This window comes from Somniosus microcephalus, chromosome 31, assembly GCF_052327205.1.
Source record: "Somniosus microcephalus isolate GS21.2 chromosome 31, FLI_Smic_1.0, whole genome shotgun sequence".
Lineage (NCBI taxonomy): Eukaryota > Metazoa > Chordata > Chondrichthyes > Squaliformes > Somniosidae > Somniosus > Somniosus microcephalus.
This window is the reverse complement of record NC_141017.1, coordinates 33929066-33945909: the sequence shown is the minus strand read 5'-3', so window position 1 is coordinate 33945909 and position 16844 is coordinate 33929066. Positions and strand designations below refer to the sequence as shown.

The 16844-nt window shown below is 51.0% G+C and overlaps 1 protein-coding gene across 2 annotated transcripts in view; it reads right to left on the bottom strand.

Moving 5' to 3' along the window:
- The window catches only part of LOC147097724 (uncharacterized), a 342880-nt gene that overhangs the window by 187745 nt on the left and 138291 nt on the right, over positions 1–16844 (bottom strand). For both annotated transcript variants that reach the window (XM_085971762.1, XM_085971763.1), the window contains 3 exons: positions 16589–16630; positions 10838–10900; positions 1050–1124 (listed from right to left, as the gene is read on the bottom strand). In XM_085971762.1, the coding sequence (XP_085827888.1) occupies positions 1050–1124; positions 10838–10900; positions 16589–16630 (180 nt within the window). The remainder of the gene's footprint in view (positions 1–1049; positions 1125–10837; positions 10901–16588; positions 16631–16844) is intronic.

The window sequence follows — 16844 nt, the reverse complement described above, 5'->3', positions numbered from 1 at the left end:
TGTCTCCCGCATCAGAGATCCAGCGCACAACATCAAATCTGGGTTCAAAGTTCTCAGAGGGAACAGAGAATCAAATCAGAGCAAGTAGACCCAACACTGGATCTGTGATGCTAGTGGTAAGAAGCGGGCTTTGTGAAAGACAGAAACATTAGCTGGTCCAGAGGACGTTCTTCTGGGGTAAACAGATACTGTGTAAAAAACTGGGAGGACCTCAGCTGGACCTCGGTTGTGTCCAATTCTGGGCAGCACACTTTAGGAAGGATGTCGAGGCCTTGGAGAGGGAGCAGAGGAGATTTACTAGAATAGTACCAGGGATGAGGGAATTCAGTTATGTGGAGAAGCTGGGATTGTTCTCATAGAAACATAGAGGATAGGAGCAGGAGTAGGCCATTCGGCCCCTCGAGCCTGTTCCGCCATTCAATGAGATCATGGCTGATCATCCAAATTCAGTACCCGGTCCCTGCTTTCTCCCCATATCCCTTGATACCTTTCGCCTTAAGAAATATATCCAACTCCTTCTCCTTAGAGCAGAGAAGGTTAAGGGGAGATTGAATAGAGGTGCTCAAAATTACAAGGGGTTTTTGGTGGGAGTAAACAGGGAGGAACTGTTTCTGCTGGCAGGAGGGTCAGTAAGCAGAGGACACAGGTTTTAAATAATTGGCGAAAAAGCCAGGGGGAGAGGAGGTGAATTTTTTTAAAACTCTGAGTTAGGATGATCTGGAATGCGCTAGACGGTGGAAGCAGATTTAATAGTAACTTTCAAAAGGGAATTGAATAACTACTCGAAGGTCTATTGACAACTTGAAAAGGAAACATTTGCAGGGGCTATGGGGAAAGAGCAGGGGGGAGTGGGATTAATTGGAGGGCTCTTTCAAAGAGCCGGCACAGGCACAATGGGCCGAATGGTCTCCTTCTGTGCGGTATGATTCTACGATCCCTTTAAGAAAACAGACCAATAGCTGCTTCAGTTGCAACAATACGCAAGCACGGGAATCTCTGTTCTTGAAATCCGGCCCGAGCGTTGATCCGAATTTCGCACGGAAACTCACCGGTAACATCAGCATGGTTCCAGGGGGGCCGGGGAGTCCATCCGCACCTGGGAGACCGGGACGTCCCGCGGGACCCTGCGTTTGAAAAAGGGTAAGAAAGAAAAGAGAGAGGCATCTGTCAAAACGAGAAAACACCTTAAAAGTAACTGCAGTCAGGTACAGACACGTTGACGGCCGAGAAACACACGCCCGGAGGGTATGCTGGCTGATAGCACAGATGTCTTTCACTATCTCTCGGTGGAATGATTTAACATCTTACCTCGCGCGTCAAACGAGGGCTGCGAGCAGCGTTTTGCAATCTGCCTCGCTCACCCCTGCACTACAACACCTCTGCTGAAGTGCCAAGATTCAGTGCAGGAAACAAATTAGTGTCTGTATGTTCACAGAGAGGCAGAGCACTGCCTGGAGTCAGTGAATGTGTTTCAGACACTCTGTAACACGAGCCTGTCCTTCAGTGGAGGAGTGTGTGTGTGTGTGTGTGTGTGTGTGTGTGTGTGTGTGTGTGTGTGTGTGTGTGTGTGTGTGTGTGTGTGTAAGGAGACTTCTCGAGACTTTGCTCCAGCGCAGATATGAGCGAGTCAACCAGGAGGCACGCAAGAGCTATTGGGATGATTAATGTGACGCTTTTACTCAACAGCTGGGCCACTGAACTCATCAAAGAGAAACTCAGGATGGTAGCAGCCCATAGGGCAGTGTGTCAATACCCCAGTGTCAGGACCGGATGGGGCAGTCTCTTACAATTAATCCTAGCTCAGTCCCCTTGCTCCAGACCTTCTCAATCACTGCAAACTAGTCTATTTCTAGCTACTTTTCAATCCCTTCATCAATTTAAACACTTCTATCAAATAGCCTAAATAATCTCTGCTTTTGTCACAAAAACGGTTCCAATCTTTCCCAAGTGATGTCCTCAAGATAAGACTGACTAGTGTTCTCCACTGGAGGGGGGCACTGGGACACTGGGTACAGAATGACAACACTGGGACACTGGGTACAGAATGAGTAACACTGGGACACTGGGTACAGAATGAGTAACACTGGGACACTGGGTACAGAATGAACAACACTGGGAGACTGGGTACAGATTGAGCAACACTGGGACACTGGGTACAGAATGAGGGAGACTGGGTACAGATTGAGTAACACTGGGACACTGGGTACAGAATGAGCAACACTGGGACACTGGGTACAGAATGAACAACACTGGGACACTGGGTACAGAATGAACAACACTGGGACACTGGGTACAGAATGAACAACACTGGGAGACTGGGTACAGATTGAGTAACACTGGGACACTGGGTACAGAATGAGCAACACTGGGACACTGGGTACAGAATGAACAACACTGGGACACTGGGTACAGAATGAGTAACACTGGGAGACTGGGTACAGATTGAGTAACACTGGGAGACTGGGTACAGAATGAGTAACACTGGGACACTGGGTACAGAATGAGTAACACTGGGAGACTGGGTACAGAATGAGTAACACTGGGAGACTGGGTACAGAATGAGTAACACTGGGAGACTGGGTACAGAATGAGTAACACTGGGAGACTGGGTACAGATTGAGTAACACTGGGACACTGGGTACAGAATGAGTAACACTGGGAGACTGGGTACAGAATGAGTAACACTGGGACACTGGGTACAGAATGAGTAACACTGGGACACTGGGTACAGAATGAGTAACACTGGGAGACTGGGTACAGAATGAGTAACACTGGGAGACTGGGTACAGAATGAGTAACACTGGGAGACTGGGTACAGAATGAGTAACACTGGGAGACTGGGTACAGATTGAGTAACACTGGGACACTGGGTACAGAATGAGTAACACTGGGAGACTGGGTACAGAATGAACAACACTGGGAGACTGGGTACAGAATGAGTAACACTGGGAGACTGGGTACAGAATGAACAACACTGGGAGACTGGGTACAGATTGAGTAACACTGGGACACTGGGTACAGAATGAGTAACACTGGGAGACAGGGTACAGAATGAGTAACACTGGGACACTGGGTACAGAATGAGTAACACTGGGAGACTGGGTACAGAATGAGTAACACTGGGAGACTGGGTACAGAATGAACAACACTGGGACACTGGGTACAGATTGAGTAACACTGGGACACTGGGTACAGATTGAGTAACACTGGGACACTGGGTACAGAATGAGTAACACTGGGAGACTGGGTACAGAATGAGTAACACTGGGAGGCTGGGTACAGAATGAGTAACACTGGGAGACTGGGTACAGAATGAGTAACACTGGGAGACTGGGTACAGAATGAGTAACACTGGGAGACTGGGTACAGAATGAGTAACACTGGGACACTGGGTACAGAATGAGTAACACTGGGACACTGGGCACAGAATGAGCAACACTGGGAGACTGGGTACAGAATGAGTAACACTGGGACACTGGGTACAGAGTGAGTAACACTGGGACACTGGGTACAGAATGAGTAACACTGGGAGACTGGGTACAGAGTGAGTAACACTGGGACACTGGGTACAGAGTGAGTAACACTGGGACACTGGGTACAGAGTGAGTAACACTGGGACACTGGGTACAGAGTGAGTAACACTGGGACACTGGGTACAGAGTGAGTAACACTGGGACACTGGGTACAGAGTGAGTAACACTGGGACACTGGGTACAGAGTGAGTAACACTGGGACACTGGGTACAGAGTGAGTAACACTGGGAGACTGGGTACAGAATGAGTAACACTGGGAGACTGGGTACAGAATGAGTAACACTGGGAGACTGGGTACAGAATGAGTAACACTGGGACACTGGGTGCAGAATGAGTAACACTGGGACACTGGGTGCAGAATGAGTAACACTGGGACACTGGGTACAGAATGAGCAACACTGGGAGACTGGGTACAGAATGAGTAACACTGGGACACTGGGTACAGAATGAGCAACACTGGGAGACTGGGTACAGAATGAGTAACACTGGGGCACTGGGTACAGAATGAGTAACACTGGGACACTGGATACAGAATGAGTAACACTGGGAGACTGGGTACAGATTGAGTAACACTGGGACACTGGGTGCAGAATGAGTAACACTGGGACACTGGGTGCAGAATGAGCAACACTGGGAGACTGGGTACAGAATGAGTAACACTGGGACACTGGGTACAGAATGAGTAACACTGGGAGACTGGGTACAGAATGAGTAACACTGGGACACTGGGTACAGAATGAGTAACACTGGGACACTGGGTACAGAATGAGTAACACTGGGACACTGGGTACAGAATGAGTAACACTGGGAGACTGGGTACAGAATGAGTAACACTGGGACACTGGGTACAGAATGAGTAACACTGGGACACTGGATACAGAATGAGTAACACTGGGACACTGGATACAGAATGAGTAACACTGGGACACTGGATACAGAATGAGTAACACTGGGAGACTGGGTACAGAATGAGTAACACTGGGACACTGGGTACAGAATGAGTAACACTGGGACACTGGGTACAGAATGAGTAACACTGGGACACTGGGTACAGAATGAGTAACACTGGGAGACTGGGTACAGAATGAGTAACACTGGGACACTGGGTACAGAATGAGTAACACTGGGACACTGGATACAGAATGAGTAACACTGGGACACTGGATACAGAATGAGTAACACTGGGACACTGGATACAGAATGAGTAACACTGGGAGACTGGGTACAGAATGAGTAACACTGGGACACTGGGTACAGAATGAGTGACACTGGGTACAGAATGAGTAACACTGGGAGACTGGGTACAGAATGAGTAACACTGGGAGACTGGGCACAGAATGAGTAACACTGGGACACTGGGTACAGAATGAGTAACACTGGGAGACTGGGCACAGAATGAGTAACACTGGGACACTGGGTACAGAATGAGTAACACTGGGACACTTGTAGTAAATAACCAGTGAAGATACCTGAGCAGATAGAGAGAATCTGTTCCCATTGGCGGAAGAGTCGAGAACCAGAGGTCACAGATTTAAGGTGATTGGCAGAAGAACCAAAGGCGACATGTGGACAAACTTTTTTACGCAGCGAGTGGTTAGGATCTGGAATGCACTGCCTGAATGGATGGTGGAGGCAGATTCAATCATGGCTTTCAAAAGGGAGTTGGATAAGTACCTGAAGGAAATAAAAATTGCAGGGCTATGGGGAAAGGGCGGGGGAGCGGGACTAGCTGAAGTGCTCTTGTAGAGAGCTGGCACTGGCTCGACGGGCCGAATGGCCTCATTCTGTGCTGTAACCAATCTATTCTATTCTAAAAGGTGAAGGAATGTTAGGAGTAGCCCCTTGTCATTGTACCTGCACAGATTCTGATTCTCTTCAGCTGTCGAGGCTCTGTCGAATGTGGCATGTCAAGAGCTCAATTTCCAAATGTCTCGCTGCATAAAGATATTTCCTTTTCCCCCACCTCTGAAAGTGGCAGTTGCACATCCGTAGTCCAGGGGTCAGAAAAATGCAAACCCGCAGATGCCGTGAATCCCGTCGGGCCAGCCTGTTGTGCATGAAAGCCAAGGCCTCTCCCTTTCAGCTCCAAGGCAATTTTCCCTCTTTTCTCTCGGAACACCCGAAGCAGGCCTGACAAAACCCATCTGCCTCTCATCCTCTCGCTCTCCCCCCTTTTCCCTTGGAAGTCCGGGCCAGGAAGGTCTACTGAGGACAGGATTTGATTTCCTGCGAGGGGGGCCCCCCTGACATTTTAAACTGGGGAAAACCCAGGGGATGAGAAAAAACAAAACCGCAACTGAAACCTGTGATTCTAACAAAAAACATATATATCCAGAGAAGGAATGGGTGAAGGGTCTGGACTATCGAAGGACAGCCCACTCTGTTGAGCCAAAAAAACCTTCCCTTTTCAATGAAAGACGTGCCTTGCAGGCAAGCAAGCTCCGATCCTTCGAACTCTGCCAAACATCTGAGAACTTTCAGCCTCATTTAGTTCAGGACTGAAAGGCACAAAGGATGCGACGGCCGAGAGCCTCGAACTGCTTCGGATCGTTCACACGGTGGGCAGGAGGGGTAGGCATGTCAGCCGAGGAGGGTTCCGGTGTTCCATTTAATCAGCGTGTGAATGAATCAGCCACGTCTCCGCGTTCGTACCCCGGGCGCTTTCGATGCGGCGTTTCCCCCCCGCCCACCCCTCCCGGAGTTCAGCGAGAGTCGGCAGGTGAAGCCACCACCTGATGTGGGCACCCGAAGGCCCAAAAAAGGGCTAGCCTCCAAAAAAACGGCCCGCCCTTTATCTCCCGATCTTTGACCAGACGCAAAGGCGGTCCAAGATCAAATCAGGAAAGGGCCTTGAGGAGTTCGTATTTCATGTTTATACGGAGTGCGAGAGGCTGCAGCCCCTGTTCCACTACCTAAAGGGGCTGCTCCTCGAGTTTTGGCTGCACTTCAGTCCCACGCTCCTGATCGTCGGTCACCCGGTGCGGAGGGGGGACCTCCTCGTAGGACTGCTCCTGGGCCTGGCCAAAGTGGCCATTAACTGGTCCAGACAGCGGGCGGTCGAGGGGGGTCGTCCGGCCCGATTGCCTGCCTCTCTTCCGCGGCTATGTTTGCGCCCGGGCGGCCCCTGGAGATGGAGCACGCGAGTGTCTGCCAGCACGCTCGAGGCCTTCCGCGACCGGTGGGCGCCACGGGGACTGGAGTACATCATCACCCCGGGCAATGTAATTTTAATTTAGTTTGATAAGTTTTATTAAAGTTGCTTTAAGTTACAGCTAAATGGTTCAACCGCAAAAGAGATCAAATCAGGAAAGGGATAAAAACAAAATCTGCAAATTGGTGCAAGGTCCAATGCTAAGGGACACAGGGCGGAAGATGGGAAGGAATCAAAGGCAGAGTTATTTTCATCGAAAGCAGGATTTGCGGAATGGTACCCAGTGAAAGTGGACACCAAACGTGGGAACAACAGAAAGAACAGAAGGGCCGTTCACATCCTCTGAATGTCCCAAAGTGCTCCACGGCCAATGAATTACTTTTGAAGTCACTTGTTTCATCGGCAGACCAATTAGTGCCTCTCTGGCAGGAAGGACTGTGGGATCTGATGGGAAGGTGGGCAAGTGGTCTACAACAAACTGTCCTACCTTATTCCTAAAATAACAATCTTGCGTTTAGATGTGGGGGACGCGTGTACCTGTGAAAGCCGATTAGACCTGGGAATGACTTACAACTCCAGGTCTAACTTGGTACAAGTGGTGCCGATTGGTGTCAATATCATCCAAAACCAGCCTCTTCTTAAAATGGTTCTGAATTGTAACCCCAGGTTTATAACATGCTAAAAATACTCACAGCAGTACGGTGGCATAGTGGTTAGCACTGTTGCCTCACAGCGCCAGGGACCTGGGTTCGAATTCGGCCTCGGGTGACTGTCTGTGTGGAGTTTGTACATTCTCCACGTGTTTGCGTGGGTTTCCTCCGGGTGCTCCGGTTTCCTCCCACAGTCCAAAGATGTGCGGGTTAGGTTGATTGGCTATGATAAATTGACCCTTAGTGTTAGGGGGATTAAATACGTGGGGTTACGGGGATAGGGTAGGATATGTGTTGGTGTAGGGGTTACGGGGATCGGGTGGGATATGTGTCGGTGCAGGCTTGATGGGCTGAAATGGCCTCTATCTGCACTGTGGGGTTTCTGTGATTCTGTGATAATGACGTCGTACCGGGGGGAGGTGGGGGAGGCTTTTAGTTGAAGATGCTGATCCAAAGCTAGATGTTATAAATATATAAGAGAAATCCAATAGGGAATTCAGGAGAAATTTCTTTACCCAGAGAGTGGTGAGAATGTGGAACTCGCTACCACAGGGAGTGGTTGAGGCCAATAGCACAGATGCATTGGGAAGCTCGATAAACACAGAAGAGAGAGAAAGGAATAGAGGCTTATGCTGATAGGGTGAGATGAAGAGGGGTGGGAGGAGGCTGGTGTGGAGCACAAACACCGGCACGGACCAGTTGGGCTGAATGGCCTGCGACATGAATCAGTCATTCATGAAAGAAAGACTTATGAAATAATACTGAGCGGCCTGCAGGTGGCGCTGTCCAGGGAGAGTATAAATACTCAGCACGGGCCCAGCTTGCGCAGGACATTCTTAACAGGAACTAGTGAAGGACACAACTAGACCTCCATGTTGTAAAACAGTTGATTAAAGCTTTGTTTAACGCTTAGACCAAGTGCCTAGTAGTTTTCTTACGTCAGCCTGTTTCTGTGCTGTAGACTCTGTGTATTTGTATGTGTTACAGAAGTGTTAGAAAGCACAAAGGCCGAGGGCACTGCTGAACTCTTGAACCCAAGCGCGGTGTTGCGTTGTAACACTTATATATTTAGCTATGCCTTTGGCGTAAAAAGCTGTTCAAGGATACACATTTTTTTTAAAAGAAGAAAGCATGAGGGTTGAGGTAAATGCAACATGCTGGGAGGTATTTACATCGAAAGAAACTCCAGATAATGAGTTGGGGAAAAAGAAAGCTCCCAGCTGCAGGACTCCTCCACAGAGTGCTGCATTCATTCCCCTTGTGCGGAGGAACTGGGTTGGCAGCGCCCGCTTGTAAAACATCTGCCTCTTCACGCTGCTGTCAGGGAGATGGGGCCGTGCACCACAGTCACGGAGAATGCCGGAGGGAGAACAGCACAGCTGGCCTGGGTCAGTCAGCGCGGAGGCCAACTCCGCTGGCCGCAATGCTAACTTGTTTCAAGCAGATCGCTTCAGCCAACATCGCTTCCAGTGGCACCTGACAAAAAGGGCAGGGGTACACAGGAGTGGCTTGAGCCAGGAGCGGTTTATTTAAAAACGGGGAGGGAAGGGGGTGGCGGGGGCGGGGGGGGGGGAAAGAGAATGAGAGAGAGAGTGAAAGGAAAAAAGAGAGAAATCGAGAACTTGAGAGAGAGAATGAGAGAGAGAACGAAAGAGAAAGAGAGAACGAGAGGGAAGAACAAGAGAATGTATGAGAGAAATAAAAAGGGAAAGAAAGTAAAAGAGATGGAGAAATAAACAAACAGGAAGAGGAAAAGAGACAGAAAAAGATAGAGAGAGAGAAGCACAGAGAGAGAGAATGAGAAAGGAATAAAGACAAATAGGAAGAAAGGCAACGATAGAGAGACAGACAGACTGAGCGAGACTGAGTTTTCAATCAGGATTTGTTAAAACAATCAATTGATTGCTCTACAGAGAGCCAACGGACTCGATGGGCCGAATCGCTGTTATAACTCTATGGGGGAGAAATTGGGTGAGTAGCGCCAGCTGTTAGCGCCTAAAGAGGCAGTCAGTGGCTGTAGCACCACTGGCTGCGTCTCCGGCGATATTCAGTAGGGGCGCTAATGGTGGCGTTAGGCATTTGCGCTGCGCTGCCACCGATGGCGTCATCGGTGTGCGCAGCACCCCATTCGTGCCCCGTTCGCGATATTTGGTAGCGAACGCCGCAGTTGCGCCACTCGCTACCCGCGCCCGGTTCACAGGGCCTTACTGTGCCGGCAGCGGCGCAAGTTAAGGTGGAGGTGCGGGGCGGCCGCTTTTTCGGCGGCCGCCTGCCAGCACCTCCGTCCCCGGCCTCCTAACCCCCCCCCGCGGCATTGCCGGCTGTTTCCCGAGAGCCCGGCACTTCTCCTTGATGCCGGGCTCATTTGCCGGCACTCGCGATCGGGGTTCGCACTGTTGCAGGCACCTCCCCCTTAACAGTGGGAGGGAGGCCTGCAGTACCGCAGCGTGCCGTGCCGCGCCGCAGCGTGTGGCGCTGCGGCACGTTGCGCTGCGATAATCAGTTTCAGCGCCCTAAGAGGGATGCGGAGCGCCTCGAGCCTCACCCCGTCTCCCTCGAGGGGCACTGAAACTGAATTTCTGGCGATCGGTATCACTCCGATCGCTGCGCTAAATCCTGCGCTCAGGCGACTTTTGCGCCACTTTGGCGCCTCAACCCAATTTCTAGGCCTATGACTCTATGATTAATCAGGTGCACTAACTGCCTGGCACTTTTCTAGGTGTGAAATGCTCAGATACATCAATGTCCTTGTGAAGGCGGGTCACCTCACCAGTGAGTCACACAAGGTTGGGATAACCTGTTTAGTTCATGGCCAAAAACGTCTTTGAGATGCACTTGATGGACTTTGTTGACCTGCAAGGTTAACCTCGAACAACAACGTTCCCCTTTAAAACCGTGGGTTATTTGCTTTGTTGTAGTAACATATGGCACCTTGGGGAGCACTACAGGGGCAACATGCCTGTAGGTATTTCTTGATTCTAATTCATCTATTTTAAACGGCGTTCCCCCCCACCCCCCTCAACATAGGGGGGCCACAGCAGAGAGCTGTCCAGCGTATTGTAATGTGCGAGGGTGAGAGAACATCACATGGAGAACATTAAGCATGAGAATACATGAAAGTTCCTCGGTCCCATTGGGCCTGTTCTGTTCACAGATCATGTACAATCTTCCCTCAGAGACTCGTAAGGAAAGGTTCTCAAATGATCCTTCCTGCCCTCCAAAGTAAACCAAGTGCAGCTCCAGAATACATACCTAAAATCTGCTGGCCCCGGAAGCCCCGGAAGCACCCCCCCCACCCCGCCGCCGCCCCACTCCTCCACCCGGTGGATCCCATCGTATCCATGGAGACCGATCCGGCAACCTCTGCCACACGAGGTTAAAAAAACAACAGGCCTCAAACTTGCCCCTCACACCCGCTCAAGGCAGAGTGCGGCTACGCTCACAGTGCGGCGAGCATGCACCTTCACCTGTAACTATGGCAACAATTAAATGGCGAAGCTTACCGTTTGTCCAGGGTCGCCGGGATATCCACGCGCACCCATGAAGCCCGGGGAACCGGGTGGACCCTGCAAGCAAGATTTCAGAAAAAAGGTCAAAACCTTGCAAGGAAGCGGACATCATCTGACTGCTATAAATATTCTTCATAGGTATTTAATGTTAACCAGGTTTTTCTTTTTAAAAGAAAATGCGACATGAAAGCAAGGTTTAGCTGGTCAGGATTTTGAGGGGCCAGACTTTCAATTGTGCCCCAACAGACAATGGCCTAGAAATTCGGTAGGCTTAGCGCCGCTTTTGAGGCGCTAGAGGGCCTAGCGCCGGAGTTATGGCCAGTTTGGAAATTGAGTGGGTCCCTAAATCGGCGTTAGGCCGTTAGCGCTGCGCCAGCACCGATGACGTCATCGGTGTGCGCAGCGTCCCGGTTGCCATGGTAACCCGCCCGAACTCCGAAATTGACTTGCGGCCGCCTCGCCCGTGGCAGCCGCAAGCAACGTTCTGGCAGAGGTGCCTTACTGGACTTTGCGCCGGCGCATTAAAGGCCCCGCGGCGGCCGGCCGCTTTCCCGCCGGCCGCCTGGCCGCAGCTCCCTCCCCGGACTTCTCCCGCCCCCCCCCCCGGGACAGATGCAAGCCCGGCACTTGTCCGAGGTGCCGGGCTCATTTTTACAATGATTTTCGCGGGCCGCGGCCGGGTGCAGGCAGCTCCTCCTTAAGGGAAGGAGGAGGCCTGCACTTCCCGAACCTGCCGCACCGCAGCGGGCGCCGCAGCGCCGGAATAGCGCCGCAATTCAGCGCATAGCGCCAGTTTTCAGGCGCAAACAGCTTTCAGCAGCGCCGGCAGCCGTTTGGGCGCAGAACTAGTGAATTTTTGGCCCGCCCAGCGCGACTTAGCTCCGGCACTAACTTCCGGCGCTAAAGCCGTCGCTGCGCCAAAACCCAATTTCTAGGCCAATTACTTGGATGGGCTAAAGGAGCCCCCTTTATGTTCCAGAAGATTTAGAACCTATCCCATTTAATTTTTTTAAATTAATTCATGGGATGTGGGCGTTGCTGGCAAGGCCAGCATTTATTGCCTATCCCTAGTTGCCATTGAGAAGGCGGTGGTGAGCCGCCTTCTTGAACCGCTGCAGTCCGTGTGGTGAAGGTGCTCCCACAGTGCTGTTAGGGAGGGAGTTCCAGGATTTTGACCCAGCGACGATGAAGGAATGGCTGATATATTTCCAAGTCAGGATGGTGTGTGACTTGGAGGGGAACTTGGAGGTGGTGGTGTTCCCATGCGCCTGCTGCCCTTGTCCTTCTAGGTGGAAGAGGTCGCGGGTTTGGGAGGTGCTGCCGAAGAAGCCTTGGCGAGTTGCTGCAGTGCATCTTGCAGATGGTACACGCTGCAGCCACGGTACGCCAGTGGTGGAGGGAGTGAATATTTAAGGTGGTGGATGGGGTGCCAATCAAGCGGGCTGCTTTGTCCTGGATGGTGTCGAGCTTCTTGACTGTTGTTGGTGCTGCACTCATCCAGGCAAGTGGAGAGTATTCCATCACACTCCTTACTTGTGCCTTGCAGATGGTGGAAAGGCTTTGGGGAGTCAGGAGGTGAGTCACTCGCTGCAGAATTGGGGGAGGGAATGGGATGCCGCAGTGCCAACAGTTCCTTTGTCAGCAGCTCCCGCAACCTCTGCCCACAGGTTGGGCAGCAAAGTCACGAGAATGAACGGCATCATCTCCAAGCCACTCACCATCCTGCTTTGGGACGAATACCCTCCGCTCCTTCATTGTTGCTGGGTCAAAGTTTGTGGGAGCACCGGCTCCACCGACACTGCGGTGGTTCCCGGTGTCGGCCGACCTCCCTCTCTGGGCCACAAGGGATGGGCAACCAAGACATGGGCCTCGTCCGCATCGCCCACGTCCCGAGAGTCAAAGGTAAACAACAGGTGCAGGCTTGTTTGAAGGTTTGCGGAACACTTCCGTCCAGTCCGTAAGGGTAACCCCGAGCTTCCGGTCACCCATCATTTCAATTCACCGCCCCATTCCCACTCGGACCTCACCGTCCTCTGCCTCTTGCATTGTTCCATGGAAGCTCAGCGTAAGCTCGAGGAACAGCACCTCATCTTCCAATTAGGCACTTTACAGCCTTCCGGACTCAATATCGAGTTCAACAATTTCAGATCATAACCTCGGCCCCTATTACATTTTTACTTATATTTTTTATCCACACCTTTGTTTTGGCCTTTCCCCCCACCACCCCCCCACCCTTTCTTTTTATTCTCTCTCCCACATGACAGCTGTCTCCCATTCTGCCAGCACATTTCACACCTAATCTAGAGCCGTCTTTTGTCTCCACTAGTCCTATCACCATCTCGTCTGGTTTTGAATACCTCTTAATGTCTCTTCACTTCTCTTTTGTTCTCTCCCAGCCTGGCCTTTTAATCTATTTCATTTCCTGTGCTTCTTTAGTCTTGACAAAGGGTTTTGACCTGAAACGTTGACTCTATTTTCTCTCCACGGATGGTGCCTGGCCTGCTGAGTTTTTCCAGCATTTTCTGTTGTTTGAAGGTTGATTGGCAGCTGCCCTGGGGGCTGCAAGAGGTCATTAGAGGCCGGCGCCCAGGAAACTGCAACACCTGCCCAGGTAAGGCCGGCCAAGTAAACCTGCTCATGGCCAGGCCGGCAGCAGCTGGCGGAAACAGATATTTCCCTACTTCGATCCCCCAGGGGAGCACTGGAGAAAGATGCTCCTTGAAAGTGGTCCTTGCTCCTTCACGAGAGAGCAGCGCGGGGCCCCTCTCTTCAACTCAGAGTGCTACGCGCAGAAGCCACTGCGACCACCCGCGGGAGCTCTGTGTCGTAAAGGGGCCCAAAAACCACCGTGACGTGCGGTTCTGACAATGCCTGAAGAGCCGGCGCTGAAATATCTAAACTATAAGTCATCCTTCACTTGCCTCTTCCCGGCCATTACCATAACACTGACCTTTTAGAACGAGCGCTCCCAGACAGCCAAGTGGTCGCATTTTGCAGTACCACTTCAATATTAAACTTTCAGAACCACACTTTACAATCTTTGCAGAATATAATCTGTCCAGCTACAGTCTAATGTTCAATAATAAACAATCCAGATAAAACAGGCCCCATCTACAGCATGCAGCAACTTGAAGGAACGATTTGCATTTATCGAACACCTGGTATTAATGTGGAACTGTCCCAAAGCGCTTCACACAATACAGTTTGGCTGTTGCCATGACAGCAAACACAGCAGCCATTTTGTGCTGTAAACCTCACACAAACTGCCATGAGATAAATGAGTGGTTAATTTGATAATATTTTTCGGTGGTGTTGAGTGAGGGAGGAATGTTGGCATTGACTGTCAGCCCAGATTAACGGGCTCAAGTCCTGGCAGCGAGTTCCAGCCCACAGCTTATGTCAGAACCCTCATTTAACTCAATGGAGAAGAGTTAGACAACATGAGTCGGCCCGTGGCTCAGTTGGGTCGCACTCTCACCTCTCAGTCAGAAGGTTGTGGGTTCAAATCCCACTCCAGAGACTTGCGCACATAAATCCAGGCTGACACTCCCCGGTGCCAGTGCTGAGGGAGTGCTACACTGTCGGAGGGGCAGTACTGAGGGAGCGCCGCACTGTCGGAGGGGCAGTACTGAGTGAGCACTGCACTGTCGGAGGGGCAGTGCTGAGGGAGCACTGCACTGTCGGAGGGGCAGTACTGAGGGAGCGCTGCACTGTCGGAGGGGCAGTACTGAGGGAGCGCCGCGCTGTCGGAGGGGTAGTACTGAGGGAGCGCCGCAGTGTCGGAGGGGCGGTACTGAGGGAGTGCCGCACTGTCGGAGGGGCAGTACTGAGGAAGCGCTGCACTGTCGCAGGGGCAGTGCTGAGGGAGCGCTGCACTGTCGGAGGGGCAGTACTGAGGGAGTGCTGCACTGTCAGAGGGGCAGTGCTGAGGGAGCGCCGCACTGTTGGAGGGGCAGTACCGAGGGCGCACTGCACTGTCGGAGGTGCTGTCTTTCAGATGGGACAATAAACCGAGGCCCCGTCTGCTCTCTCAGGTGGATGTAAAAGATCCCATGGCACTATTTCGAAGAAGAGCAAGGGAATTGTCCTGGGGTCAATATTTTTCCCTCAACCAACATCACTAAAACAGATGATCTGGTCACTATCACATTGCTGTTTGTGGGAGCTTGCTGTGCGCAAATTGGCTGCTGCATTTCCTATATTACAACAGTGACTACACTTCAAAAATTGGCTGCAAAGCACTTTGGGGCGTCCCGAGATTATGAAAGGCACGATATAAATACAAGTCTTTACTGACCCAGGGTCGAGAGAGTTAACAACCAAGAGAAGTTGGCACACTTCTACGAAACAGCTAATACTAGGTTTTCCTACCCAGGGGGGCTTCTATTTTCTTAGGCGTTTTACAAGAGCCGAAACAACATATCTCTCGCTGACATTGAATAACTTGTGCCTCTTCCCAGTAACAGCTAAACAAACAGTGAGGACCGTACTCCGTCAAGCCAAAAGCAATTTTGCTTGTTGGATTCCGCTGCTAAGAACAGGCTGCAGTTTTTTCCCCCCCCTCTTGTTCTTTTGACTTCATATTTCATCTTAGAACACCCACTCAGAAGTCAACCTCCGCGTACAGACTCTGGTACTGCAGTACGGGCCAGTGTCTCAGAGGCAGCAGATCCCAGGAGTTGAGCAAGACATCTTTGTAAAAGCTAGCGTTCTGGGCAAAGTCCAATTTGCACTGTCTTTCGAAGATGGAGGCAACCCAACTGAAATGCCAAATGATCGGCCATACATAGAACCCTTTCCCGTGAGTTTTCCCAATCCTCAAAGTGAGGGACCTCACTGCTGGGGGACTCAAACACTTTTGTCTGCTCGGTTTCAGCATCAAGCACCTCACGTTCGGGAGCATCGTAAAGGAGAGCGAGATGGAGAGGTTTAGGGAGGGAATTCCAGGCAGCTGAAGGCAGGGCCACCAACGGTGGGGCGATTAAAAAATCGGGGATGCACAAGAGGCCAGAATTGGAGGAACACAGAGATCTCGGAGGTTTGTAGCTTATAGGTAATGTTCCCCCTAATTTGTTTTTTTGGCTGCGTGACCCATTCAAAAGCCGGTCCCGGGCTGCGCGGGACCTCCAGATAGTCGCATGGCCGCGCGGTTTAGCGGGAACATTGGTTGTAGGGCTGGAGGAGGTTGCAGAGATCGAGAGAGGTGAAAGCCATGGAGGGGATTTGAAAAACATTGCAAATAGGAAGACCATTGCTGACTGAGTGGGGAGACCTCCATCCCATCGGTCTCAACTGGACACAAATCCAGATCCAAGGCATTTCTCACACCCAAGCTTGTACGCCACAAGTGCTTGAAGACAATGGCCCATTGAAGCAGGTGGAGTTGTACCTCAATGGGCAGGTTCACTTGACCAAGTGTTGAGAACAATTTCTCCCTCATAAATCAGACTGGGGTGTGGACCACAGTAACTATACTGGAACCGTAATAATAATTCACTTGATTACCCAAATGAGCTGGAACATTTCCAAACACGAGATTGAGGAAGATCTGTGTCAGCACGTGAGATGTCTGCAACAGATCCCAGTCTGGAGCCAATCTTTAAGATGAGTGGCTCATGGGGCATGTCATTCTGATTTAAGAACCACATTTTTGAGACCAGAAAGGAGCTCGTCTTTATATATGAACATCTAGTGCGAGTCTTTGTGGTCCTGGAAGGGTTCTAGTCTTTACAGATGATCACTTACCTCAGATCCTTGTGGTCCTGGAGGACCTGCCACCAGCATTCCCTTCGGAGAAAACGGAAAAAATAATGTAAATATAGTTCAATTCAACTCTTCTTATTGTTTGAGGATTTACCCGCTGTTGGTTTTGGCAGTGATAATCTATGAATATTTTACAATGAGAAGAAGAAAAGATCGAGTCTGCCGAGGGAGAGGGTAGAATTAAATACACGCGTGGAGCTGCACTGTCAAAATGGCCAAAGGATCCACAGTCAATGGC